General features: G+C 39.1%; 2 protein-coding genes across 2 annotated transcripts in view; both read left to right on the top strand.

Annotated features, from left to right (window-relative positions):
- MGC137454 (uncharacterized protein) overlaps positions 1–20,206 on the top strand; it is a 269,686-nt gene extending 249,480 nt beyond the window's left edge. The window contains exon 5 of the mRNA NM_001077100.1: positions 19,927–20,206. Coding sequence (NP_001070568.1) covers positions 19,927–20,083 — 157 coding nt within the window. The 3' untranslated portion in view covers positions 20,084–20,206. The remainder of the gene's footprint in view (positions 1–19,926) is intronic.
- The window catches only part of PDE4B (phosphodiesterase 4B), a 449,624-nt gene that overhangs the window by 109,819 nt on the left and 313,904 nt on the right, over positions 1–25,901 (top strand).

Genomic DNA, 25,901 nt, shown 5'->3' with positions numbered 1-25,901 from the left:
AGCCTGGCATGCTGCAGTCCATGGGGTCATAAAGAGTTGGACATGACTGGGTGACTGAAATGAAGCTGATGAAAAAATCAACCAGTTAAAGAATTTTGTTGTCTTTTTAGTCTTTGAGAAGATGAGAAGATAGTGGCTTACGTAAATGTTACATAAATAAGATTATGGTATTGAGAAAAAAAGGAGGGGTGGGAGGAGACCTGATTCTTGATTACCTGAGTAAAATTCAAAAAGTAATCATTGAAAATATTGGCAAAGATTTTGGTGTTTAGTTTTTATTGCTGAGGTAGCCTGAACTCAGAGGAAAAATAATAGGAAGTCTAGCCTATGATGAGAAACGCAGAAAAGAAAGTGAGGGAATGTCTTCACCAAAGTGCCCCCAAGTGCTAACAAAGAGGCTTCCTTTCGAGGCAACATGGAGGCGGCCCCTGTGTGCATTACTGGCAGATTCTCTCCCGTTTTCTTACCCCTTATGAGAATGTTGTTGATGTTTAGTAGAAAGAGGTCTCTCACATTCCATTTGGTTCTTAGTGCAGATCTTCTGAACCTTCCTCTGCTTTTTCCTCATGGTCTTCCTGATTCATTGTTATTGACTATCACAGGGTTTTCTATTTGGTCTTTCCCCCATGTGAGGAAATTCTATTTCAATCTATTATTTTTCTTCATAACAATTTTTGTGCAATCTTCAAGTGGTAGAGCTTCTAACATTGGCATTGTTGTTGTTCAGTCACTCAATTGTGTCCAAGTCTTTGCAACCCCATGGATTGCAGCACACCAAGCTTCCCTGTCTTTCACTATCTCCTGGAGTTTGCTCAAACTCATGTCCATTGAGTTGGTGATGTCATCCACCCATCTCATCCTCTGTCACCCCTTTCTTGTTCTGCCATCAATCTTTCCCAGCATCAGGGTCTTTTCCAATGAGTTGGCTCTTCGCATCAGGTCTCATCAAAGTATTGGAGCTTCAGCTTCAGCATCACTCCTTCTAATGAATATTCAGGGTTGATTTCCTTTAGGATTGCCTGGTTTGATCTCCTTGCAGTCCAGAAGCTCCTTATCCTAGCTATTTTGTGGCCTACATTTTTCTTCATAAAATTTCAACAAAGTTCAGTTTAGAAAATGTTAAAGTCATATTAAAAATAGAACTCATCGAAATATATATACTAATCATCATCTATGTGTACTAATTTCTAAGGTAGAGTAAATAGTATATGATACATATGTCAGGAATAAAGAAAATTCTATCTATGGAATTGGCAGTTCTATGATGTTGATGATTCAAAAGGAAATTCCTCTTTTATCAATGTGGAAATCGAGGCTCAGAGAAGTGACTAATTCAAGGTTAAACAACAGGAGAGTAAAAACACAGATCCTTTCAATGCTACTATCATATGCAGAACACTTCCCACTACTCCAAGTTCTCTACCAAAAAATGTAGTTTCCTTTTGAATCATCAATATCATAGAACTGCTAATTCCATAGATAGAATTTTGATAAAAGAGGGTTAATAAAACCTTTCTTTCTAAAAGTTGGGACTTCCCTGGTGGCTCAGATGGTAAAGCATCTGTCTACAATGTTGGAGGCCCGGGTTCAATCCCTGGGTTGGGAAGATCCCCAGGAGAAGGAAATGGCAATCCACTCCAGTACTGTTGCCTGGGAAATCCCATGGACAGAGGAGCCTGGTAGGCTACAGTCCATGGGGTCGCAAAGAGTCGGACACGACTGAGCGACTTCACTTTCACTCTCTAAAAGTTATTAGATGTTTATTTCTGCCACTTAATCATGTAAGCATTTGCCAGTGAATTACTTAACATCAGTGCAAATCTTAATCTTCTAACCTGTAAACTAGAGATAACATTATGCTTACTTCATAGAGCTCTGAGGATTTAATGAACTGATATGTAAGTACTTAGAATAATGTCTGGCACAAACTAAATATTAGAGAAGTATTTATTATTATTACAGCATATGAGGATTACAAATTGTTTTTATAAAATTTATGGGAGAAATTATATTATAGTGACTGAGGAATTGGATTTAGAGTATAGAAACTAAGATTGTGTCACATAAATTTAGTATCTTACTTTTAAACTCTGTCTTAGGAGAGTTACTTAACCTCATGAAGCCCAACTTTTATCACTTGCAAAATGGGAATAACAATTACAGCAAGTATCTACCAGATGCATCTGCAGTATTTTAAGAGTTTGTGTTATTATCTCACTTAATTATCCCTACAATTGCTTGCTGCTGCTCCTGCTAAGTCACTTTAATCATGTCTGACTCTAAGCAATATTATTAATTAACCCATTTTACACTTGAGAAGATTGAAGTATAAAATAGTTAAATAGCTCCATAGAGTAGCTAATAAATGATAATGATGGGATTTGAATCCAAGTACTTGAAAGTCTGGAATCCTTGACCCACAGGTTGATCACCATGTTATTATACTGTCCCCAAAGATGATGATACTATAATACCTCTTAGTATTATTGTGAAGATTAAATAAATGAATCCATGTAAAGGGTTTAGTCTAAATCCTGACACATGAAAAATGCTCAGTAAATGATAGCTCTCATTAAGGAACATGATCATTATATTGGGTTAGCCAAAAAGTTTGTTCTGGCTTTTCTATAACATCTTACAGAAAAACCCAAACAAACCTTTTGATCAACCAAATAATACGGTTTGTAAGTCTTAAGGCTGTGCCACATGGAAGCAATGTTTATCAGTAGTCAGAGACATAACTGTGTTAACAGATTTGAGTCTCAGTCTCTTCTTGCTAACTGTAACCTTGGTCAACTTACTTAGTTTTTTTTTTTTTTTTTTTCTCATCCCTCTATTAGACAGGGGAGAAACACCTACAGATACCAATTATTCACCTATTGTCTCTCATCTCCAGCATCCCTCCTGCCCCCTACCCTTTTATTTTACCACTCTGCAATACTGAAGGTGGAACTCAGTGGACCGCATTTCTCAACCTCACTGATTAGCATTCTGAGCACCAGCTGTGTAGAGACTTTTCCTCTGAATCTGTAAGTTCTGTTAACCCCACATCTTCCCTTTTTCTCCAGCCTGAGGACTTCCTGCACTTACTAATACCTGCTTTACCTCTACATACTTACTTCTCTTTCAATCACCTAATACCTGTGCTAAATTCCCATTTTGGAATATCTACCTGGTCTTCATTTTAATGACAGGGCCCATACAAAATACACACTCCTAGGGTTCCTGTGAAAATCAACTAAAATAATCTTGCAAAAATTACTTACTTTAGAGCCTGGCATAAAGCAAACATTCAAGAAGTGATAATCTCTAGCATTATCTGGAGATAGAATTTGCAGAATTTGTCTATTTCTAGATTGGTTCAGGCCCTGTAAGCAGTGTAAGCCATACTGTTCCATACTTTAATGATGAGGAGCCAGATCCTGAGTAACCAGAATGAACACCAAGGTTGTGGATGGGAGACCTGAGAGTTGAGTGTATTGCTCTTGGCCAGTTGGTGTTGCAAAGGTTTGCCCTGAGGGACTGATGATATATGTTAAGCCTGTCCTTTTTAGTAGAAACCCAATAATGTATATGGAGAAGTGTACACTTTAGAAATGTACCTGACATATTTGCTGTTGTTCAGTTGCTCAGTCATGTCCAACTCTTTGCGACCCCCATGGACTTCATTACTACCTGACATGTATTGAGGACCTGTTCACTGTCAGAGAAACAGATTTGGAACAATCGGAGAAGGCAATGGCAACCCACTCCAGTACTCTTGCCTGGAAAATCCCATGGATGGAGGAGCCTGGTAGGCTGCAGTCCATGGGGTTGCTAAGAGTCAGATACGACTGAGCAACTTCACTTTCACTTTTCACTTTCATGCATTGGAGAAGGAAATGGCAACCCACTCCAGTGTTCCTGCCTGGAGAATCCCAGGGATGGCGGAGCCTGGTGGGCTGCTGTCTATGGGGTCGCACAGAGTCGGACACGACTGATGTGACTTAGCAGCTTAGCAGAAGCAGATCATCAGCCGGAGAAGGCAATGGCAACCCACTCCAGTACTCTTGCCTGGAAAATCCCATGGGCAGAGGAGCCTGGTAGGCTGCAGTCCATGGAGTTGCTAAGAGTCAGACATGACTGAGCGACTTCACTTTCACTTTTCACTTTCATGCATTGGAGAAGGAAATGGCAACCCACTCCAGTGTTCTTGCCTGGAGAATCCCAGGGACGGGGGAGTGTGGTAGGCTGCCATCTATGGGGTCTCACAGAGTCGGACACGACTGAAGCGACTTAGCAGCAGCAGATCATCAGCCTAGTGTTGAAAGTGTTAGTTGCTCAGTCATATCCAATGCTTTTCGTCCTCATAGACCATAGCCCACCAGGCTCCTCTGTCCATGGAATTCTTCAGGCACGAATACCGGAGTGGGTAGCCATTCCCTACACCAGGGGATCTTCCCAACCCAGAGACTGAACCCGTGTCTCCTGCATTGCAGGCGGATTCTTTACCATCTGAGCCACCAGAGAAGACATGTACCTGACACATTGAGTTCAGTTCAGTTGCTCAGTTGAGTCTGACTCTTTGTGACCCCATGGGCTGCAGCACGCCAGGCCTCCCTGTCCATCACCAACTCCCAGAGTCCACCCAAACCCATGTCCATTGAGTCAATGATGCCATCCAACCATCTCATCCTCTGTCTTCCCCTTCTCCTCCCACCTTCCATCTTTCCCAGCATCAGGGTCTTTTCATATGAGTCAATTCTTCGCATCAGGTGGCCAAAGTATTGGAGTTTCAGCTTCAACATCAGTCCTTCCGATGAATATTCAGGACTGATTTCCTTTAGGATTTACTGACACATAGTGAGGATCTATTCTCTGTTAGAGAACAAGATTTGGAGAAATCTAAATCATCAACCTAGGGCCTCATCAATTCTATTTTTTGGGGGGCCTCATCGATTCTTCCCCATCAGTTTCTATAGCTTGCATAGTGAATACATAAATAACTGATATTCATAAATATGTCCCTGAGTCATGGTCTAGAGTAATGGTTCACAATCCTGGTTTTACATTATAATCATCAGAGGCACTTAAAATAAAAAAGAAAGCCTGACGTTCTTGGCCTAAGCTTCAGAGATTCTAATTTAATTCGTGTGGGGGAGGGCAGAAAATGGATATGTTTTTAAAAGTTCTCCAGTTGATTCTAAGATGCAGCCAAATCTGTGATTTAAAGATGAATTATATATTTCACATACCATTATTAACGTGGTAAAAGACCATATGTGCATGCATGCTAAGTCACTTCAGTCGTGTCCGACTCTTTGCAGCCATGTAAACTGTAGCCCACCAGGCTTCTCTGTCCATGATACTCTCCAGGCAAGAATACTGGAGTGGGTTGCCATGCCCTCTTCCAGGGGATCTTCCCAACCCAGAAACTGAACCCATGTCTCTTGTGTCTTCTGCATTGCTGGTGGATTCTTTACCCACTGAGCCACCTGGGAAACCCAGAAAACCATATAGTTTGTATTTTAAAATATTTCCTTTGTAAAATTTCTTTATTTGAGGAATGGAGGGGATTTTTCTTAGCTTTCTGGGAAACTGAGTAATGTTCATTGTCTTAGATTCTCCTCCATAACTGTTTCCTCTGTGTACCTTTGGTCTGTTGCTGCTCTTTTTACAACATAGAGATATCTAGAATATTTCATAGAACTAGTTCTAGTTTAGTAATTCAATAATTCTTTAAACATTTTTTTTTTGACTGAGGTATAGTTGATTTACAACACTACTAGTTTTAGGTATACCCACTCCAGTGTTCTTGCCTGGAGAATCCCAGGGACGGGGGAGCCTGGTGGGCTGCTGTCTGTGGGGTCGAACAGAGTCGGACACGACTGAATCGACTTAGCAGCAGCAGCAGCAGTTTTAGGTATACAACATAGTGATTCAAATTTTTATAGATGTTGCTCATTTAAAATTATAAAATATTGTCTATATTCCCTTGCTGTAGAGTATATTCTTGAAGTTTATTTTATACCTAGTAATTTGTACTTCTTAATCCCCTACCCATCTTTTGGCCCTCCCCCTTCTCTCCCCACTGTTTACCACTAGTTTGTTCTCTGTATCCGTGAGTCTGTTTCTGTTTTGTTATATTCACTAGTTTGTTTTATTTCTTAGATTCCACATAGAAGTGATAACATACAGTATTTTTATTTTTCAATATGACCTGTTTCACTAGGCATAATACCTCCAGATCCATCCATGTTGTTGCAAATGGCAAAATGTCCTTGTTTTTTCTGACTCAATAGTATTCCATTGTATATAAATATACCACCTCCTCTTTTTCCATTCTTCTGCTGATGGACATTTATGTTCTATATCTGGGCTATAATAAATAATACTGCTTTGAACATTGGTATGCATATGTATTTTTGAATTACTGTTTTCATTTTCTTAGGATATATACCCAGGAGTGGAACTGCTGGTTCATATGGTAGTTATATTTTTAGTTTGTTGAGGAAGCTCCATACTGTTTTCCACAGTGACTGAACCAATTCATATTTCCACCAATAATGTACAAAGGTTCCCTTTTCTCCACATATTTACCATCATTACTTGTAGTCTTTTTGATAATAGCCTTTGTGACAGGTGTGAGATGATATTTCATCATGGTTTTGATTTGCATTTCTGTGGTAATGAGTGATGTTGAGCATCTTTTCATGTTCCTGTTGGCCATCTGTGTGTCTTCTTTGGGAAAAGGCCTATTCAGATTTTCTGCCCTTTGTCTAACCAGGTTGGTTGTTTTTTTGATACTGAGCAACCCACTCCAGTATTCTTATTGTATGAGATGTTTATATATTTTTGATATTAACCCCTTGTTGGTAATATCATTTGCAAATAATTTTCTGCATTTCAGCATGCTGTCCTTAAATTTTGTCTGTGGTTTCCTTTGCTGCAACTCAATAATTCTGAATGCAATTGAAATTCTTTACTACGGAAAAATTCTATATGAGAATGAAAGGGCAATGTGTGTTTAGCTACAAGTACTCTAGATGTGTGTGCTAAAATGGCATGTGTTCACTTCACAAGTCATCTATTTTAAAGTATTATCAGATGCCTGGAAAGGGGGATTTTTCCAAAGTGTTTTCTAAAATACTCTTGAAATAGGATATTGCAATTTATATAATCTTATAACAGAGAACTGGGAGAGGGCAATGGCACCCCACTCCAGTACTCTTGCCTGGAAAATCGCATGGATGGAGGAGTCTGGTAGGCTGCAGTCCACGGGGTCGCTAGGAGTTGGACACGACTGAGCAACTTCACTTTCACTTTTCACTTTCAGGCATTGGAGGAGGAAATGGCAACCCACTCCAGTGTTCTTGCCTGGAGAATCCCAGGGACGGCGTGGCCTGGTGGGCTGCCGTCTATGGGGGTCGCACAGAGTCGGACACGACTGAAGTGACTTAGCAGCAGCAGCATAACAGAGAAACACAATTGGAAGTGTATTCTCAGAAAGAAGTAAGAAAATAAAATCAGAGGTGCTTTGGACAAAGAAATATGGTAGCATTCATTCTCACTTTCCAAATTGTAACTGTTATTAATCTATATCTTCCTTGCATGCTCGATCAACTGCAGTTTTGTGGTTTATCTTTTACTGTTGTCTTTTGGCTTATTTTTCTTGTCACATGTACTTTCTTCTACTTATTTTTCCTATCCTTGAGAACATGGAAGCATCTTTTTCTTTCTAGGGACCTTACTTACCCACAGTAGGAGACCAACATATGTGAATATCTACCTGTGGAACTGATATGAAGAATAAATATTTATAAAGTGCAAATTGTACCACAGTTAACTGGCTTCCATTTCTTCTGCCTTTCTTTTGACATGGCTTTATTTTTCCAAGGCCGACTCCCACTTTTCTGAGTAAGTGCACAGGCTTTGGCAGTGAAAGGCATAGGTTTGAATCCTGGCTCTGTCATTTTCTAGTTAAGCAACCTTGGGTAAATTGCCTGAATTTGATGTGCTTCGTTTTAAATGCAGATAAAACAGTGTCTAGTCTATAGGAATTTTGTTAGGACTGGAATAAGATATTTAATGTAAATAAAGATTTACAAAATGCTCAATAGAAAGTGCTCAGATTTGGTCAACTATAGAGATATGGATGGACCTAGAGACCATTATACAGGTTGAAGTAAGTCAGAAAGACAAAAGCAAATATCATGTATTAATGCATATATGTTGAATCTAGAAAACATAGTATAGATGACCTTATTTACAAAATAGAATAGAGACACAGATGTGAGAACAAACCTATGGTCACTTAAATGGGGAAAGGGAGTAGGGTGGAATGAATTTGGAGATTGGGATTGATTTATGTACACTATCGATACTTTGTATAAAATAGATAATAATAACATAGTGTATAGCTCATGGAACCCTACTTTGTACTCTTTGGTGATCTAAGTGGGAAGGAAACCCCCAAAAGAGAAGATATATGTATACATATGGCTTATTCACTTTGCTGTGCAGTAGAAACTAACACAAATTGTAAAGCGACTATACTCTAATAAAAATTAATTTTAAAAAGATAAAGAAACCATGAAACCTTTTCACCAGTAGCCAAATGGAAGTTTAGCTAATATGATGTACAGTATATAGTAAAAGGTAGATGTTTCCTTCGGTATGTCTTGTTTGTGATGTTTGCCAAATTAACTGGTGTTATCCTAGTGAATTTATTCCATTTTTATAAATAACCTACATCACATTAAAAAAAGTGCTCAGTGCATGGTCACTGTTTTTATTTGTGGCAGTCACTGATGTTATTTATTTATTCATTCAGTTTATTTTCCATGAATAAAATTCATTCATGAATTTATTATTCATTAATGAAATGCATTTTAAAATATCATGATTATCTTCTATGCTTGAAATACCATTCAAGGCACTGCACTGGTGAAGCAGATAGAAATGTTTTCCCTTGCAGAATTCCGGATCCAGTGGGAGATAAAGAGAAACAACTGGCAATTTGTGGGACAATCACTATGATTAGGCTTGACCTTTGACTCATCATCTCCCCTATAGAGTCAGTCACAAAATCCTTTCTAAAGAAAGTAAAGAAATATTTTCTTTATAGTGTTTCTAAGCCTCCCCTTTGTAGTCCTCTGACACCTCCCTTATCCTGTACTTTGTCACTTTCTGCCTATCGTCACAACAGCCTTCGCATTAGTGTCCATGCCCATAGTATTTTTTCCTTCACTCTCTTCCTCTTTGACCACATTAATCCTCTTTAAACACTGCTTTCATCATGTCACTGCCCTGTTCAGTAACTCAAATAACTCATTTGTTACTCTTCTGTCAAGTCCAAAGTTATCTGCTAACTTACCAGACCCACCCACCATTTGTCCCCAGCTCTATGTAATTATGTTTTCCACTTCTCACAGTAGAGCAGCTGCTGTAGGAGGAAGGAATCTGTGTGCCAGAGACACTAAATCTCATCTCCAGACTTCTTACCATTCTCATAGAAATGGCTTCTTTTGAGTGAGAGATATTGTATAGCTGTTTTACAATTTATCTCTAATTCTTGAAAAAGTGAGACTCTTAGTAGATATCATTATCCTGATTTACACATCAGGAGAAGGAACTTACCCATGTCAAGCCAGGATCCAAACTCACCTCTGTTTCACCTCAAATTTCTTCTCTGTTCCTTGTACCTCTACCCCATGCTGTACTCTATATTACACTCTATACTTCATTTGGTCCAGAATGTCCTCATTCTCATTCTGTTAATCTAAAACCTTAAATTCTCTCCATGATGTAAGTGCAAGTTCAAGTCCTATCTCTTTCAGAAAATCTCTAATTCTTCCTGCCTTTGTTAACGCAAGGCTTCCCTGATAGCTCAGTTGGTAAAGAATCCACCTGCAATGCAGGAAACCCTGGTTTGATTCCTGTGTTGGGAAGACCCGCTAGAGAAGGGATAGGCTACCCACTCCAGTATCCTGGCCTGGAGAATTCCATGAACTGTATAGTCCATTGAGTCACAAAGAGTCAGACACAACTGAGTGACTTTCACTTTTACTTTGTTACTGTTGACTAAAAAAGATGCACATATTGAGAGTTGCGAGTTAAGTTTTATTTGGGGCAAAATGAGGACTGTAGCCCGGGAGGTAGCACATCAGATAGCTCTGAGAGACTGCTCCAAAGCAGCAGTGAGAGAAGGTCAATATATAAGGTTTTGGTGAAGGGGAAGTTCAATACCATTAAGCACTCATTTTATAAAAGCTTTTTTGTTAGTCATGAGGAGCTGATGTCACCCTGGATTTAGTGCTTCTCTAGATATGAGAAGATGCAAGGACTGAGATCATAAAATTTGTTCCTAAGAACATCCAACTATCTAAAGACCTGTCCCACTGGAGCACAGAGCCTCACTCCACCCGGAACTCCCTTAGGGGTTGTTGAAGGTCAACAGCTATAGCAGCATGGAGCTCTCGATAGAAGCAGATGGCAAATGCCTTTGTTGTTCAGTCATTGACAATGTTCTTGGTAAGTGCCAGTTTGTAGTTGACACCCTAAAAAAACCACTAATTCCCTGAAAAGTTTCTTCAAAGCATTTGTGAAAGCCAAGTAAGGGAGGTGAGGGTTGCAAAGTACAGAATAAGATCATGCACAGTTCTTTGACTGGCTGGTAATGAGGAAACTGGGTGGTGTCACAGGTGTTAACTATAGTCTTTAGGCTCCAGGAGGACTGGGGCTCTGTTCTCAAGGTCATCAAGTAGTTGGTGGGGTGTTTTCACATTGGCAAAACAACTTGGGAAATTTGCATCAAATACTATTATCTAGGATCTTCAGAAAGAAACTACAGCTGAGGGTATGAGGCAAAACTTGTCCTAGGAAGGCCTCGTAAGATCCTGCTCCATTACACCTTCATTGATTTCCTTCATCTTTGAACTCCTGCACGGTTCACCATCAATACCACTGTGTTGCTAGCATTTCCCATTGCACTGTGTTCCGTGGTTCTATATATGCCAGTCTTATTCCCCTAGCTGCATTGTAAGTGCCTTAAGAGCAAGCACTTTGTCTTACTTTAAAATCCCTCAGATGAGTTGCAATTTTTCTGAGCATCAGTCGGTATGAAATACATGCTTGTTTGATAGGACCATTTGTCATGCTTAGCCTTTGAGTTATCTTGGTATCTTAGACCCAGATGGGCAAGACAGAAAGAAGTCAAGAGTAAACTTTCATTCAGTTAAAAAAAATATTAAGACACTCTATAAGAAATGCAGAGGCTTCCCAGGTGGCACAATGGTAAAGAATCTGCCTGCCAGTGCAGGAGACGGGGGTTTGATCCCTGGGTCAGGAACATCCCCTGGAGAAGGAAATGTCAACCTGCACCAGTATTCTTGCCTGAAAAATTCCATGGACAGAGGAGCCTGGTGGGCTACCGTCCATGGGGTCTGAGTGACTGAGTACACACGTAAGAGCATATAAGAGATATGAGAAATACAGTAAGAGAGTATTTGTATGAAATAAAATAGAAAAATAAACTGATCACAATTGCTGGGAATATGACTTAAAACATACAACATAATAATAGAGGGAGGGTCTGCTTCCTGGCAGTCAAAGGCAAAAATGGAAACCTCTCTTACAAAATCCAGTATCAATGTGATGAAAAACAAATCAATTGCTCATAAACAGTAAATCTATTTTTGGTATCAAGACCAGACAGAAATTTCTCCCCAAGGAAAAGATAAGAGGAAATTGGGTAGATTAGTGAATAACATTCTGGCCAACATTGTAACAGTAGTTACAGTAAAGAATTTCATAGGAATTTTTCTAATAATGACCCTGAGTCCAGCTAGTGACATCATAGCAATGAAGTAAAAAACAGTAAGAACATTGGGGTACATGTGTCTCTTTCAGTTCTGGTTTCCTCGGTGTGTATGTCCAGAAGTGGGATTGCTGGGTTGTATGGCAGTTCTATTTCCAGATTGTTAAGGAATCTCCACACTGTTCTCCATGGTGGCTGTATTAGTTTGCATTCCCACCAACAGTGTAAGAGGGTTCCCTTTTCTCCACACCCTCTCCAGCATTTATTGCTTGTAGACTTTTGGATCGCAGCCATTCTGACTGGCGTGAAATGGTACCTCATAGTGGTTTTGATTTGCATTTCTCTGATAATGAGTGATGTTGAGCATCTTTTCATGTGTTTGTTAGCTATCTGTATTTATTCTTTGGAGAAATGTCTGTTTAGTTCTTTGGCCCATTTTTTGATTGGGTCATTTATTTTTCTGGTATTGAGCTACATGATGAGTTGCTTGTATATTTTTGAGATTAGTTGTTTGTCAGTTGCTTCATTTGCTATTATTTTCTCCCATTCTTAAGGCTGTCTTTTCACCTTGCTTATAATTTCCTTCATTGTGCAAAAGCTTTTACATTTAATTAGGTCTCATTTGTTTATTTTTGCTTTTATTTCCATTACTCTGGGAGGTGGGTCACAGAGGATCCTGCTGTGATTTATGTCAGAGAATGTTTGGCCTGTGCATTCCTCTAGGAATTTTATAGTTTCTGGTCTTACATTTAGATCTTTAATCCATTTTGAGTTTATTTTTGTGTATGGTGTTAGAAAGTTTTCGTTTCATTCTTTTATAGGTGGTTGACCAGTTATCCCAGCACCACTTGTTAAAGAGATTGTCTTTTCTCTAGTGTATATTCTTGCTTCTTTTGTCAACGATAAGGTGTCCATAGGTGCATGGATTTTCTCTCTCGGCTTTCTATTTTGTTGCATTGATCTATATGTCTGTCTTTATGCCAGTACCATACTGTCTTGATGACTGTAACTTTATAGTATAGTCTAAAGTTAGGCAGGTTGATTCTTCCAGTTCCATTCTTCTTTCTCAAGATTGCTTTGGCTACTTGAGGTTTTATGTATTTCCATACAAATTGTGAAATTATTTGTTCTAGTTCTGTGAAAAATACCATTGGTAGCTTGATAGGGATTGCATTGAATCTATAGATTGCTTTGAGTAGTATACTCATTTTCACTGTATTGAGTTTTCTGATCCATGAGCATGGTATATTTCTCCACTGATTTGTGTCATCTTTGATTTCCCTCGTCAGTGTTTTATAGTTTTCTATATATAGGTCTTTTGTTTCTGTAGGTAGATTTATTCCTAAGTATTTTATTCTTTTCATTGCATTGGTGAATGGACTTGTTTCCTTAATTTCTCTTTGTTTTCTCATTGTTAGTGTATAGGAATGCAAGGGATTTCCGTGGGATAATTTTATATCCTGCAACTTTACTATATTCATTGATTAGCTCTAGTAATTTTTTGGTGGTGTCTTTAGGATTTTCTATGTAGAGGATCATGTCATCTGCAAACAGTGAGAGTTTTACAACAGCTAGGACATGGAAGCAACCTAGAGGTCCATCGGCTGGATGGATAAGACGAATGGATAAGAAAGCTGTGGTACATATACTCAATGGAATATTACTCAGCTATTAAAAAGAACACATTTGAATCAGTTCTAATGAGGTAGATGAAACTGGAGCCTATTATACAGAATGAAGTAAGTCAGAAAGAAAAAGAGCAGTAGAGTATATTAATGCATATATATGGAATTTACAAAAATGGTAACAATGACCCTATATATGAGACAGCAAAAGAGGCACAGATACAAAGAACAGACTTTTGGACTCTGTGAGAGAAGGCGAGGGTGAGATGATTTGAGAGAATAGCATTGAAACATGTATATTACCATATGTGAAATAGATCACCAGTCCAAGTTCGATGCATGAAACAGAGCACTGAAAGCCAGTGCACTGGGTCAACCCTGAGGGATGGGATGGGGAGGCAGGTGGGAGGGGGGTTCAGGATGGGGGACACATGTACACCCATGGCTGATTCATGTCAGTGTATGGCAAAAACCACTACAATATTGTAAAGTAATTAGCCTCCAATTAAATAAATAAAATAATTTTTAAAAATAGTAAGAAATAATTTTCACATGGCAAGCAGGGAAATTGCTGTGGCTTTACCCCCCAAAACTCTTATCCAGTAGAAGGGCTAAGGATCTAACTGTTAGAGAAGATGCTGTCCAGGTGAATACTCTAGAGGTCTTGAGGCTTATATATAGAAGTTGGGGGATAGCATGCATCCAGTGGGATCAGGTATGGTAGATCTCACCTGTTTTTCCAGATAGGTGTTGTTCTCTTCATTCTCCTGGGAACTGTGTCTGGAGTTTTGGTAGAAATTCAGACTGTAATTGGGGTAGATTCTCTCTGATGAAAACTAGGCAGAGTGTCAGAGCCACACCATTTTCATTTTGGCTAGAAACATAAGACTGATCAAGAATTGTGGGTTAGCACTGCCATGCGCACAGAGATAGGGCAGAAATGGTGAAGGATGTGGGATTAGCTGGATGGATTTGTTTATGTGCTGATTCACTCAAATCAGGATATATGAAATGTAGGATTAGTGAGATGGGGCTAAAAACATGAATGCTGGGACTTTGTTCTTATTGACTTGTGGATGGTTCTCAGCATGTATAACAGAATCACTTAGAGGTGCTTATCAGCATGCACACTCCTGTGCCCCAACCAGGTCCATCTAGGACCTACTGAGTCAGTAGCTTTGGCATAGGTCTTGGGGAGCTGCATGCTTTAAAAACTCCCAAGTGATTGTCAAATAGGCTAAGATTTAAGAACCAATGATTTAGGGACCAAGTTGGGTTGAATCTACAGGTTGCAGGTATAAGTATCTGTCCTTAGAAAGTCCTTAGACTGACTTTGAGCTGACATTAGACACAGAGTAATTTTAGTGAGACTTAGAGGATTGGATCTCATTAAATTTTTTATGAAACATAGGATGATGAAGTGGTTTGGAACAAGTCATTGAGTTTAAAAAAAGGATTTTTATGAGAAAAGTACAGACAGGGAAATTGAGACGTTCTCTTAATAATGGGAGAAGGTACAAATTTAATGAATGGGGAAGTTTTAATATGAGCTAGCAGCACTTCCTGCCATGTACCTTCAAAGGAAGCAGCTCTAAGAGCATCTTAGAAGTTTTATTTTGGGAGAAGGGGAATCTAGAGTGGTTCTACAAGCAGCTAGGGAAATGATAACTTGGCGGAAGATGAAAACAGAACAATAGGCTGCCATCATAAGCAGAATGTCTGGGCACTCTTACCCCAGAAACTTCTCCTGGGTTCTGGATACACTTTGCCAGCATGAGCACAAAGATCTGGGGCATACAGTGCACATTATCCTTGGTCTTGACAGGTGAGGGGAAAGTATGACAGGCTTTGTTTGCATTAGCCTCAAAAATAGGTGTTTTGACTGCAGGTTTATGCAGCTGTCGTTCGTGATGAGGGGCTCGCCCACGCTGCTGCTTGTTGTGTTATTGTTTCATTTGTTTGTTGTAGTGATTTTAAATAGAGAAAGAAAGGAAATGGGGAAAAGGTTTGAACCAAAGCAATCAGGCAGCTTCAATAATGAAAAGCTACCCAAGCATTTGCCATAGGAAATCTATGCAATCCCACCGCTAATGCTACTCTCGCTATAGGGATTCATCGAGCCAATTTTATCAGCTCAGCAGGGTTCAGAGCCTTTCTTCTCTGAAGAGAAAAAAAGAGAATTATCACCAGGGTAATGAAACACACCCCTCCCACGTTTATGGAGTGTTTTATTAAAAGCATGTTGCTTTGGTCTCACATACCAGTTGCAACAAGTGAGTATAAAATGCCAGAACAGTTCTCAAGGGAAATGCTTTCCTTTTTGCTAATTTAAAATTCCTCAAAGACCATGCAGTCAGGTGTGATGTTAATATTTGGGATCTTTGCTACCTGCGATTTTTATAAAGGGGTTCGTCAGTGCAGTATTGCAAAGGATCAGCAGAGTTTGGGAACCACCTGACCAAGGTGGCTCTTCACCATGACCTTCTTTCAGGAAGGTCATTTTAGCGACATTTTTAGCATTCTGCACTTCCTGATATCCCAGACCCTCAAGCTTATTTTCTTATATGGTTAATCATTGGTGAATTCTAATTAATGAACAGACCAGGAGCATTGTGCTTACTGATGTTGCTAATAATCATCATTTTTTCTATCTTAAGCTTTTATTTTGCCTGTGACATGTTCACAATTTACTTAGTTTAAACTTTTAACCCAACAGTACTGTTTGTACATCTCACCATTAGTTCCATCCAATTAGCATTTCGCTCTCCAGCTCATCTCCATCCTAAGTCTTCCAAAACTTTAGGGCTTATGTTAAGTTCTAGGGCAATTAACTCCTATCACACCATGTAGTCTAGCAGAGGAGATAGATTTGTAAAGAAGTAATTCTAATACAGTATGGTAAGGATGATAATAGAGTTGTTTGAAGAGCGAAGTGTAATTGAGAAAAGTGATATTTGAGTTGGATCATAAAAAAATTGAATGGAAATTCACCAGACTGTGTAGAGACAGGTACTCATGCCAGGGAGAGACCTTCAAGTTACAAGGGAACAGTTATGGAATAGCAGAGTGTTTGGGATGCTCAGAGAATGACTGGTAGCTTCAAGCCAGTGAGGTGTGGATTGACAGACAAAAGATGAAGCCATAACTCAGACAGTAAAACAATCTGTCTGCAATGCAGGAGACTTGGAATTCAATCCCTCAGTTGGGAAAAGCCCCTAGAGAAGGGAATGACAATCCACTCCAGTATTCTTGCCTGGAGAATTCCATGGACAGAAGAGCCCGAGGGGTTACAGTCCATGGGATCACAAAAGAATCAGACATGACTGAGCAATTAACACTAGGTTTCACACAGTTGGGCTTGAACTTTTTTTCTGTGAATATTAACAGCCATTGGGCTTTCAATTAGGGAGACCATATTTTGAGGAGCATTTTAGAAAGATGACAGTGGCAGAAATATGCAAAATTATTTGAAGTGAACCAAACTAGAGTCAAGGAGATCAGCTAAGAGGCTATGGCAATAGTTCTGAAAATAGCTGAGGCCAAGTTTTTTTAGCTGAGGCCTAAATACAAATTAGGCCAAGTTTGATCTTTGCTCAAGAGAACTTGGTAGTCAGCAGTCTGAAGCAGAGAAGAGGAAAGGGAAGAAAACACAGGAATCTGAGCTTTCTAACTTGGGATATTGGTTGGGGCTGTGTCAGTTTAGATAAGGAACATGTGACTATGTTCCTGAGTTATATTTTAAGGACAAGAAATTATTAAGTTCAGTTTTGGAATAATGAGTTCCAAGTACCCTGGATATCCAAGTGGAGATGTCTAGTATTTAGTTAGATGAAGGGGCCTGGAGCTTAGAAAGAAAGTTTTGACAGGAGACCTGGATTGAAAATGTGGGGACTTCTTATTGGCCTGCCTGAATCATGACTTTATAATGCTATTAATAAGCCTATTCATGCAGCTTCATTACATAGATGGCTCCTTGCAAGGTTCTACTCTCATAAATCTTAACTATTTTTATAACTTGTGCTGCTGAGTCAAATCTACTCTAGGCTATACTTGTATTTCTGTATTTTTTTCACCCTAAATGAAATGGAGACTTGTCTATTTAGCTTTGTTTCCAATATCATACTATTGAGTATTCAACAAGGTAAAGTGGAGAAAATTTGGACTTAGGGGTCTGGTAATCACCAGGGCTTTTCATAAAAGTTTCAGTTCTTCTGCCTGGAGCAGTAGGATTAAAATCCTTCTCCCCCCTAAGTTAGATTTAGCTCAGTGACCAACTCTTAGCTCCTGGAATGTGAGTAGGCAGACCATGTCATTTCTAGGCAGAAGCTATAAGATTTACTTTACAAATTAGCACATCTGCAGTCTTAGAGACAGGATTCCTTGTCTGCTAGGGTCCCTGAGTGACTATAATAAGCAGAGTTCCCCTACATGACCCACTTTAGACAGGTAGTATGAGTGAATAATAAAATTTCCTGCCTTAAGCCACTGAGCTTGTTTTTCTCAAAGTATAAACTAACCAGTCTAACTAACTAGACATGAGCATAAGCCCTGGCTCTGTTACTAATTAACTTAACTCTTACACAACTTGTCTGAAGAGCAAGTTCTTCATTTCTGAAATAAGAATAATAATATTGAGGTTGTGAGAGCTCCATAAAGTACCTTATAAATTGTAGCCATTCATTACATTGCAGCTTTTATTATCTTTATAGATAGTTCCTCATTTTTAGCATACTGATTTTGTAATACCGTATGGTCATTTCCCTCTCAGATTTGTTGGACTCAGGCATCTTAAATATGTTTTTTGTTTATCTGAGTTGTGGCTACAGTAGGGGAACAAGAAGGGGACGAGGACAGGACCAGTCTGGCCATGCCAGCATAGATCATCTCATGGGTATGCCGTTGATTAATGGTTTATCATTAGTGTTGTGCAGACAGTTCACCTGCAGTCTCCCCAAATTTTTCATCTTGTCTATGAAGATGAAGAGATTTTTTTTCAAAAGTACCATAAAAAGTACATATAAAGTACCAAGTCAGTCTCTTGCTGAGATTGCATCTGAGATAATCCCATAGACTTCTTGAAGATTTATAAACTGTTTAGTGATATCCCAGCTCTTTTCAAGCTAAACAAAAACAAGCTTATTTTTGTGTGTGTTCTGAAATACACAAATAGTTTCTTAACTATTCTGTTTACTTCCAGTGTTATCTTACACCAAAACTTGTTATTTGATTGCCATCAAAATTATCTACCAGGATCTGATTATCAGCTTATATCATCTCCCTTATTTAAAACTCTCCAGAGATGAGTGATTTCTCCTTATCCCTGGGATCAGGAGATCCCCTGCATTAGGGCAGAAACCCACTCTAGTACTTTTGCCTGGAGAATCCCATTGACAGAGGCACCTGGAGATCTACAGTCCATAGGGTCACAAATGGTCAGACGCAACAGAAAGGACTTAGCATGCACTCAGTGGTCCCATAGGATCACTGCCTACAGGATACAATTTATGGAAGCTTTTTATTCATTTGAATATCAACAGGAAATCTAAATCTACCTTCAGAGAGGCATATAATAGACCCTTGATTTATGTGGTTGACAAAACTCTTAGAAAGCAGAAAAAGAGATTATCAGAATTGCATCCCATAAATTTATTTTGAAAAACATAAATTGGTAATATAAGGGAGATGGCAACTGGGACAAAATAGTCTTGGCAAACATAGAGATAATAGAACTGGAGAAAAAAAGAGTGTGAATAAGGTAAATGTAGTTCTAGAATAGTAGAAAGAATTACCTTGAAACTTAGGTTTGAAGCATATAAAAGGAAGTATCATTTCCTGTGATTATGTGCTCAGGCTATAAATCCTATTTTTTCCAGGTATGGTAGGGGCTAGAAATATATTCAGAGACTAAACAGGTTTAGATAGATTTACAAATGCATCACTAATAATTCTATGTAGGGAAGGACAGATGACAGGAAAACAAATATGGTATTTGAAGGAAACTTTGGGTCACTCTATTTTCTAAAAGGGAACTTAGATGGTTCAGAAGCTTGGCCAAGGTTAGCCATTTCTTTGTCCTAATATTGTATCATCACAATTTAATTTAAAAATTTAAGAAGGAGGCATGGACTTCTATTCTCCTTAAAGCATACTAGAGATTGTTGGAAGTCATAGGTCTGAAAATATTCAATTACAAATGTGCATGTTTTTTAAAATAATCTGTCCTTCAGTTGGGGTGACAGTAGCTGTCAGTACATCCCTTCCCTAGGTGGCTAAATTAATTGGGGAAGGGAAGAATTTGTGTACTGAAGCCGAGATTCACACAAGATACAGTGCCCATTTCCTGCAGCCCTGGCAGCACCCTGCGGTGGCCCCTGTTCTACCTGTGTGATGGCCTTTCAGAAAGGACAAATGGTTCCTCTTAGGAGAAAAGATTTAACTGGCAATTAAAGAGACATCCTAGGTTGAAAAAAAAGTGACTATAACTTCATAATTTTATTTTCCTAGCATCTGTTCTATTCAAGCCAAGCCTACTGTGGTGATCTTCATGGAGACAATTCAGTGGTTTCCTAGCAACCAAGTTTCCTGTGGTTTCCTTGGTTATAAGCAACGACATAACTCTTGTGGGCAACTTCAAAAGCTCAGAAGAAAACTCTCCTTCTAAAGAATGAGGTTCCAAAAAATTCAGGTTACTGCTCACTGTGTCACTGTGTTTATAAGGAAGAGCTCTTTCCCCATGGACATTAATAACTCCAATAAATGATTATATGGAAATTACAAAGTAAAATGTTAGATTGTACATTGTTTTCATGGTATGCCTCCTAAATTTTTTCTAAATTAGGATACTTTTCCTATCACTTCTAATTGACTACTATCCATAGACATACCCAGCAGATGAAACTTCAGTTCAGTTCAGTTTCTCAGTCGTGTCCGACTCTTTGCGAGCCCATGAACTGCAGCACGCCAGGCCTCCCTGTCCGTCACCAACTACCGGAGTCTACCCAAACCCATGTCCATCGAGTTGGTGATGCCATCCAACTATCTCATCCTCTGTCATCCCCTTCTCCTCCTGCCCTCAATCTTTCCCAGCATCGGGGTCTTTTCAAATGAGTCAGCTCTTCACATCAGGTGGCCAAAGTATTGGAGTTTCAGCTTCAGCATCAGTCCTTCCAATGAATATTCAGGACCGATTTAGGATTGACTGGCTGGATCTCCTTGCAGTCCAAGGGACTCTCAAGAGTCTTCTCCCACACCACAGTTCAAAAGCATCAATTCTTTGGTGCTCAGCTTTCTTTATAGTCCAACTCTCACATCCATACACGACTACTGGAAAAGCCATAGCTTTGACTACGTGGACCTTTGTTGGCAAAGTAATGTTTCTGCTTTTTAATATGCTGTCTAGTTTGGTCATAACTTTTCTTCCAAGGAGCAAGCGTCTTTACCATCTGCAGTGATTTTGGAGCCTTAAAAAATAAAGTCTGTCACTGTTTCCATTGTTTCCCCATTTATTTGCCATGAAGTGATGGGACCGGATGCCATGATCTTAGTTTTCTGAATGTTGAGTTTTAAGCCAACTTTTTAACTCTCTTCTTTCACTTTCATCAAGAGGCTCTTATAGTTCTTCTTCACTTTCTGCCATAAGGGTGGTGTCATCTGCATATCTAAGGTTATTGATATTTGCTCCCAGCAATCTTGATTCCAGTTTGTGCTTCATCCAGCCCAGGGTTTCTTATGATGTGCTTTACATATAAGTTAAATAAGCAGGGTGACAATATACAGCCTTGACTTACTCTTCCGGAACCAGTCTTTTGTTCCATGTCCAGTTCTAACTGTTGCTTCCTGACCTGTATACAGATTTCTTTGCATATTCTCTGTTTATTCTTTCAGATATTTATCATGGACCTACTATGTATTTGTCTGTGTGTTAAGTGCTCATAGTACAATGGTAAATAATGTAAACATGATTCCTAACTCAAAGAGCTTGAAAAAATGAAGTTACTGGGAATTATAAATGAATTAAATGAAAGTACAAACAAAGGGGTTTCCAGGTGGCGCAGTGGTAAAGAATCTGCCTGCCAATGCAGAAGTGCAAGAGATGCGGGTTCAATCCCTGAATCAGGAAGTTCCCCTGGAGGAGGAAATGGCAGCCTATTTCAATATTATTGCCTGGAAAATTCCATGGGCAGAGGAGCCTGGCAGACCACAGCCCATGGGTTACAAAGAGTCCGACACGACTGAGCATGCCTGCACGTATGTACAAACAAAAATAAAAATGTAACTTTGATCAGAACTATAAAGAGAGGATACACAATGTGATGAGTTTAACAAGGACATCTGTTCTGATTCAGGGGTCAGGGAAAATCTCTCAGAAGTAACATTTGAGCTAAGAAATGAAGGGTTGAAGGGTTGGATAGGCATGAGGAAAGAAAAGATGGATGGAAATAGTATAGACAGAGAAAAGAACATGTGTGAAGGACCTGTGAGAATTGAGAGTAGCCCAAAAAAGTCCAGGGAGACTGGAATTGAGAAAGTAGAAGTGAGCCTAGAACAGGAGGAGATTTCAGTCAAGAAAGATCCAAAGATCCCTTAACTAGTCTTCTTGGCCACATTCATCACTTAGGAGAAACAATTTAGAAAAAGTTTGGGAACTTTGCACATCAGATGAGATCAGATCAGTCACTCAGTTGTGTCCGACTCTTTGCGACCCCATGAATCGCAGCACGCCAGGCCTCCCTGTCCATCACCAACTCCCGGAGTTCGCTCAGACTCACGTCCATCGAGTCAGTGATGCCATCCAGCCACCTCATCCTCTGTCGTCCCCTTCTCCTCTTGCCCCCAATCCCTCCCAGCATCAGAGTCTTTTCCAATGAGTCAACTCTTCGCATGAGGTGGCCAAAGTACTGGAATTTCAGCTTTAGCATCATTCCTTCCAAAGAAATCCCAGGGCTGATCTCCTTCAGAATGGACTGGTTGGATCTCCTTGCAGTCCAAGGGACTCTCAAGAGTCTTCTCCAACACCACAGTTCAAAAGCATCAATTCTTTGGTGCTCACCCTTCTTCACAGTCCAACTCTTACATCCATACATGACCACAGGAAAAACCGTAGCCTTGACTAGATGGACCTTTGTTGGCAAAGTAATGTCTGCTTTTCAATGTGCTATCTATGTTGGTCATAACTTTCCTTCCAAGGAGTAAGCATCTTTTAATTTCATGGCTGCAATCGCTATCTGCAATGATTTTGGAGCCCAGAAAAATAAAGTCTGACACTGTTTCCACTGTTTCCGCATCTATTTCCCATGAAGTGATGGGACCAGATGCCATGATCTTCATTTTCTGAATGTTGAGCTTTAAGGCAACTTTTTCATTCTCCACTTTCACTTTCATCAAGAGGCTTTTGAGTTCCTCTTCACTTTCTGCCATAAGGGTGGTGTCATCTGCACATCTGAGGTTATTGATACTTCTTCCGGCAATCTTGATTCCAGCTTGTGCTTCTTCCAGTCCAGCGTTTCTCATGATGTACTCTGCATATAAGTTAAATAAGCAGGGTGACAATATACAGCCTTGACGTACTCCTTTTCCTATTTGGAATGAGTCTGTTGTTCTATGTCCAGTTCTAACTGTTACTTCCTGACCTGCATACAAATTTCTCAAGAGGCAGATGAGGTGGTCTGGTATTCCCATCTCTTTCAGAATTTCCCACAGTTTATTGTGATCCACACAGTCAAAGGCTTTGGCATAGTCAATAAAGCAGAAATAGATATTTTTCTGGAACTCTCTTGCTTTTTCCATGATCCAGCGGATGTTGGCAATTTGATCTCTAGTTCCTCTGCCTTTTCTAAAACCAGCTTGAACATCAGGAAGTTCACGGTTCACATATTGCTGAAGCCTGGCTTGGAGAATTTTGAGCATTACTTTACTAGCATGTGATTGAGGAATAGGGACAGTAAATAACATACCCTGGTTGGCATAATAGCAGTGAAGCTGAGTTTAGGATCTAGGATGTTCTTGGGTTTTAAAAGCTGTGCTTTCTTTTTTCAGTATAATATATCATATTTCTAATCTTCTGTACTGTAGTTTAGGTCAAAGTGTCTTTTCGTCAATATGCCCTTTCTATATTGGCCAACAACGATGAGAGAGGCAAAGATTTATCCTACTCTTACTTACTTGAAACTTCTAGAAAATGGACAACACTAATCCTAATCTAGCTGAAGTGAATTTCTTCTTTAACTTTTTTCATACAAGCATTTATTTATTTATTTTTTAAGCAACTTTGTTGAATTATCCTTAAAATTGCTTGTTTAGCAAGCATTTTGAAATGGACCTATTTGTAATTTGATGTTTTAGTTCTGTGCCAAGAAGAAGAGTGACAGATCAGTTTACCTCTATGCCCCTTAAATTTTAGAGTCAAACATTTAGAACCAGAACAGACCAAGGGATCATTTGGACCTCTGAGGTTCATTCATACATTCAATGATTTCTAAAATTGTACTTCTCTTCTATGCTAGGTACAGTTCTAGGTATTGTGGATACTCCATTGAACAAAGTCATTGAAATTATAGGAAAACACACATACACACATATACAACACACATTAAGAAAATCAGTATAACTCATAGTCAAGGCATGAGAAATATATGAAGTAAAACCAATGGATGAGAGCAGTAAAAGGTGGTTAGGGAAGAACTTTCTGAGGAAGTGACATCTGATCAGAGACCTTAGGGAAGGTAAGAGATTCTGTATGAGTCAAGAGAATTCCAGACAGAAAGAATGGAAAATACATTGACTCTGAAAGAGGTGGCAGCTTGATATGTTAGAAGAAGGGCTGCCCTTTAGATTTTATAAAAACTTAATGGTTAATGACTTTTCAAAATAATAGACTGAGTTTATAGTTGTTGCCTAACAGAAGAGCCTTGCAAAGATCTCTCACATACCTAATGAATTAATGAGTCCCTGCAACAGAAGGCATATCCATCCAAACTAGGCTTCTTTTAGTTTGGACAGTTGTATTAAAAGCAGTTTCTTTTTAGCATTTTAGCATTGGGCTTCCCTGGTGGCTCAAACAGTAGAGAACCTGCCTGCAGTGCAGGAGACTCGGGTTCAATCCCAGAGTCGGGAAGATCCCCTGGAGAAGGAAATGGCAACCCATCCCAGTACTCTTGCCTGGAGAATTCCATGAACATAAGAGCCTGGTGGGCTACTCTTATGGGGTCACAAAGAGTCAGACCCAACGGAGCTATTAATTTTCACTTTTTCTTTTTAGCATTAGGATTTAATCAACTGAAAACTAAAAATCACTCTTAGTTTATAAACTTTGCAAACCACTTTGGAATTTTTAAGGCAAAACATAAATTCAAAGGGAAAATGGTTCACTATTGGTGCACAATAATTTATAAATTATAGAATCATTAGAACTGTAAAATTTAAAGTGATTGCCACAGTCATCTAGAAACACAATGATAATAGCTAACAACAGTTATAGAGCCAACGACAATTCTAAATGTCTAAATCATATTATTTTGTCCTCAGTATCTTTGGGGAAGTTAAGAAGGACAGGGGTTAAGTAATGTCCCCCAAATCACACAACAGATAAGCAGTGCACCTGGGGAGTCTGACTGCAGAATCTTTGCATACTAGACAGTATGAAGAAATGGAGACTGGTGGTTCAGTAAAATCTTTCAGAGGCAGGGGTGGAATTTTAGCCTTATCCTAATGCCATCTATGGGGTCACACAGAGTCATACATGACTGAAGTGACTTAGCAGCAGCAGCAATGACCCTAGAATTTGTGTTCTTGGTCACCACTTTGTGCTATAGTGTATCATCAGTCCTTGGAGAACATCCAGCCTTAAGTCTATCTTGGGAGCAAATGCTGTCTAGTAGAATGTATATGGGCTTTTTGAACTAGAAGAACCTTCATTTAAATCTAATTCAGTACTTAATAGCTTGCAATCTTGAGTAAGTTACTTCTCTAAGTCTTAGTTTGCTTATCTATAAAATTTGGATAATAGTCCTTGCTAAATTTTGTTGTAGAGAGAAAGGAATGATGCAAAATGCCCAATGCAGCACTGAGTATATACGAGGTAATTTAAAAGAATGGTGAAGCAACTTAAAGTGGTACAGTTATTATTACAGAGAGGAAACTAGTCAGATAAGTATATCACATAACTAACTAGTGGAGGAATATTCAGGATACAGATCAGGATTCCTGATTTCTGTATTTCTTGCATTGAACTAAAGGACTTCGTTGTGATAAGGTTCATAGAAAAATAACCTGCCAGCTTTTATATATGTCTTGCTATTCCAGTTCAGAATCGGTGGCATTAGTTCCTAGAACCAATTTGCTGAACTTGAATTTGGAACCAAAACCACTTCGATATTATGTGTGTCATGGATTTCTTTGCAATATAATTTATATTAGTTTTGCTTTCCCTTTAGATTTTAAAATTCTTATACAGGAGTGTTTCTTGTTTGTTTGTTTTTCTA

The sequence above is a fragment of the Bos taurus genome, chromosome 3, assembly GCF_002263795.3.
Source record: "Bos taurus isolate L1 Dominette 01449 registration number 42190680 breed Hereford chromosome 3, ARS-UCD2.0, whole genome shotgun sequence".
NCBI lineage: Eukaryota > Metazoa > Chordata > Mammalia > Artiodactyla > Bovidae > Bos > Bos taurus.
Note: the sequence above shows the minus strand (reverse complement) of the source record. Positions and strands in the feature narration are given on the sequence as shown.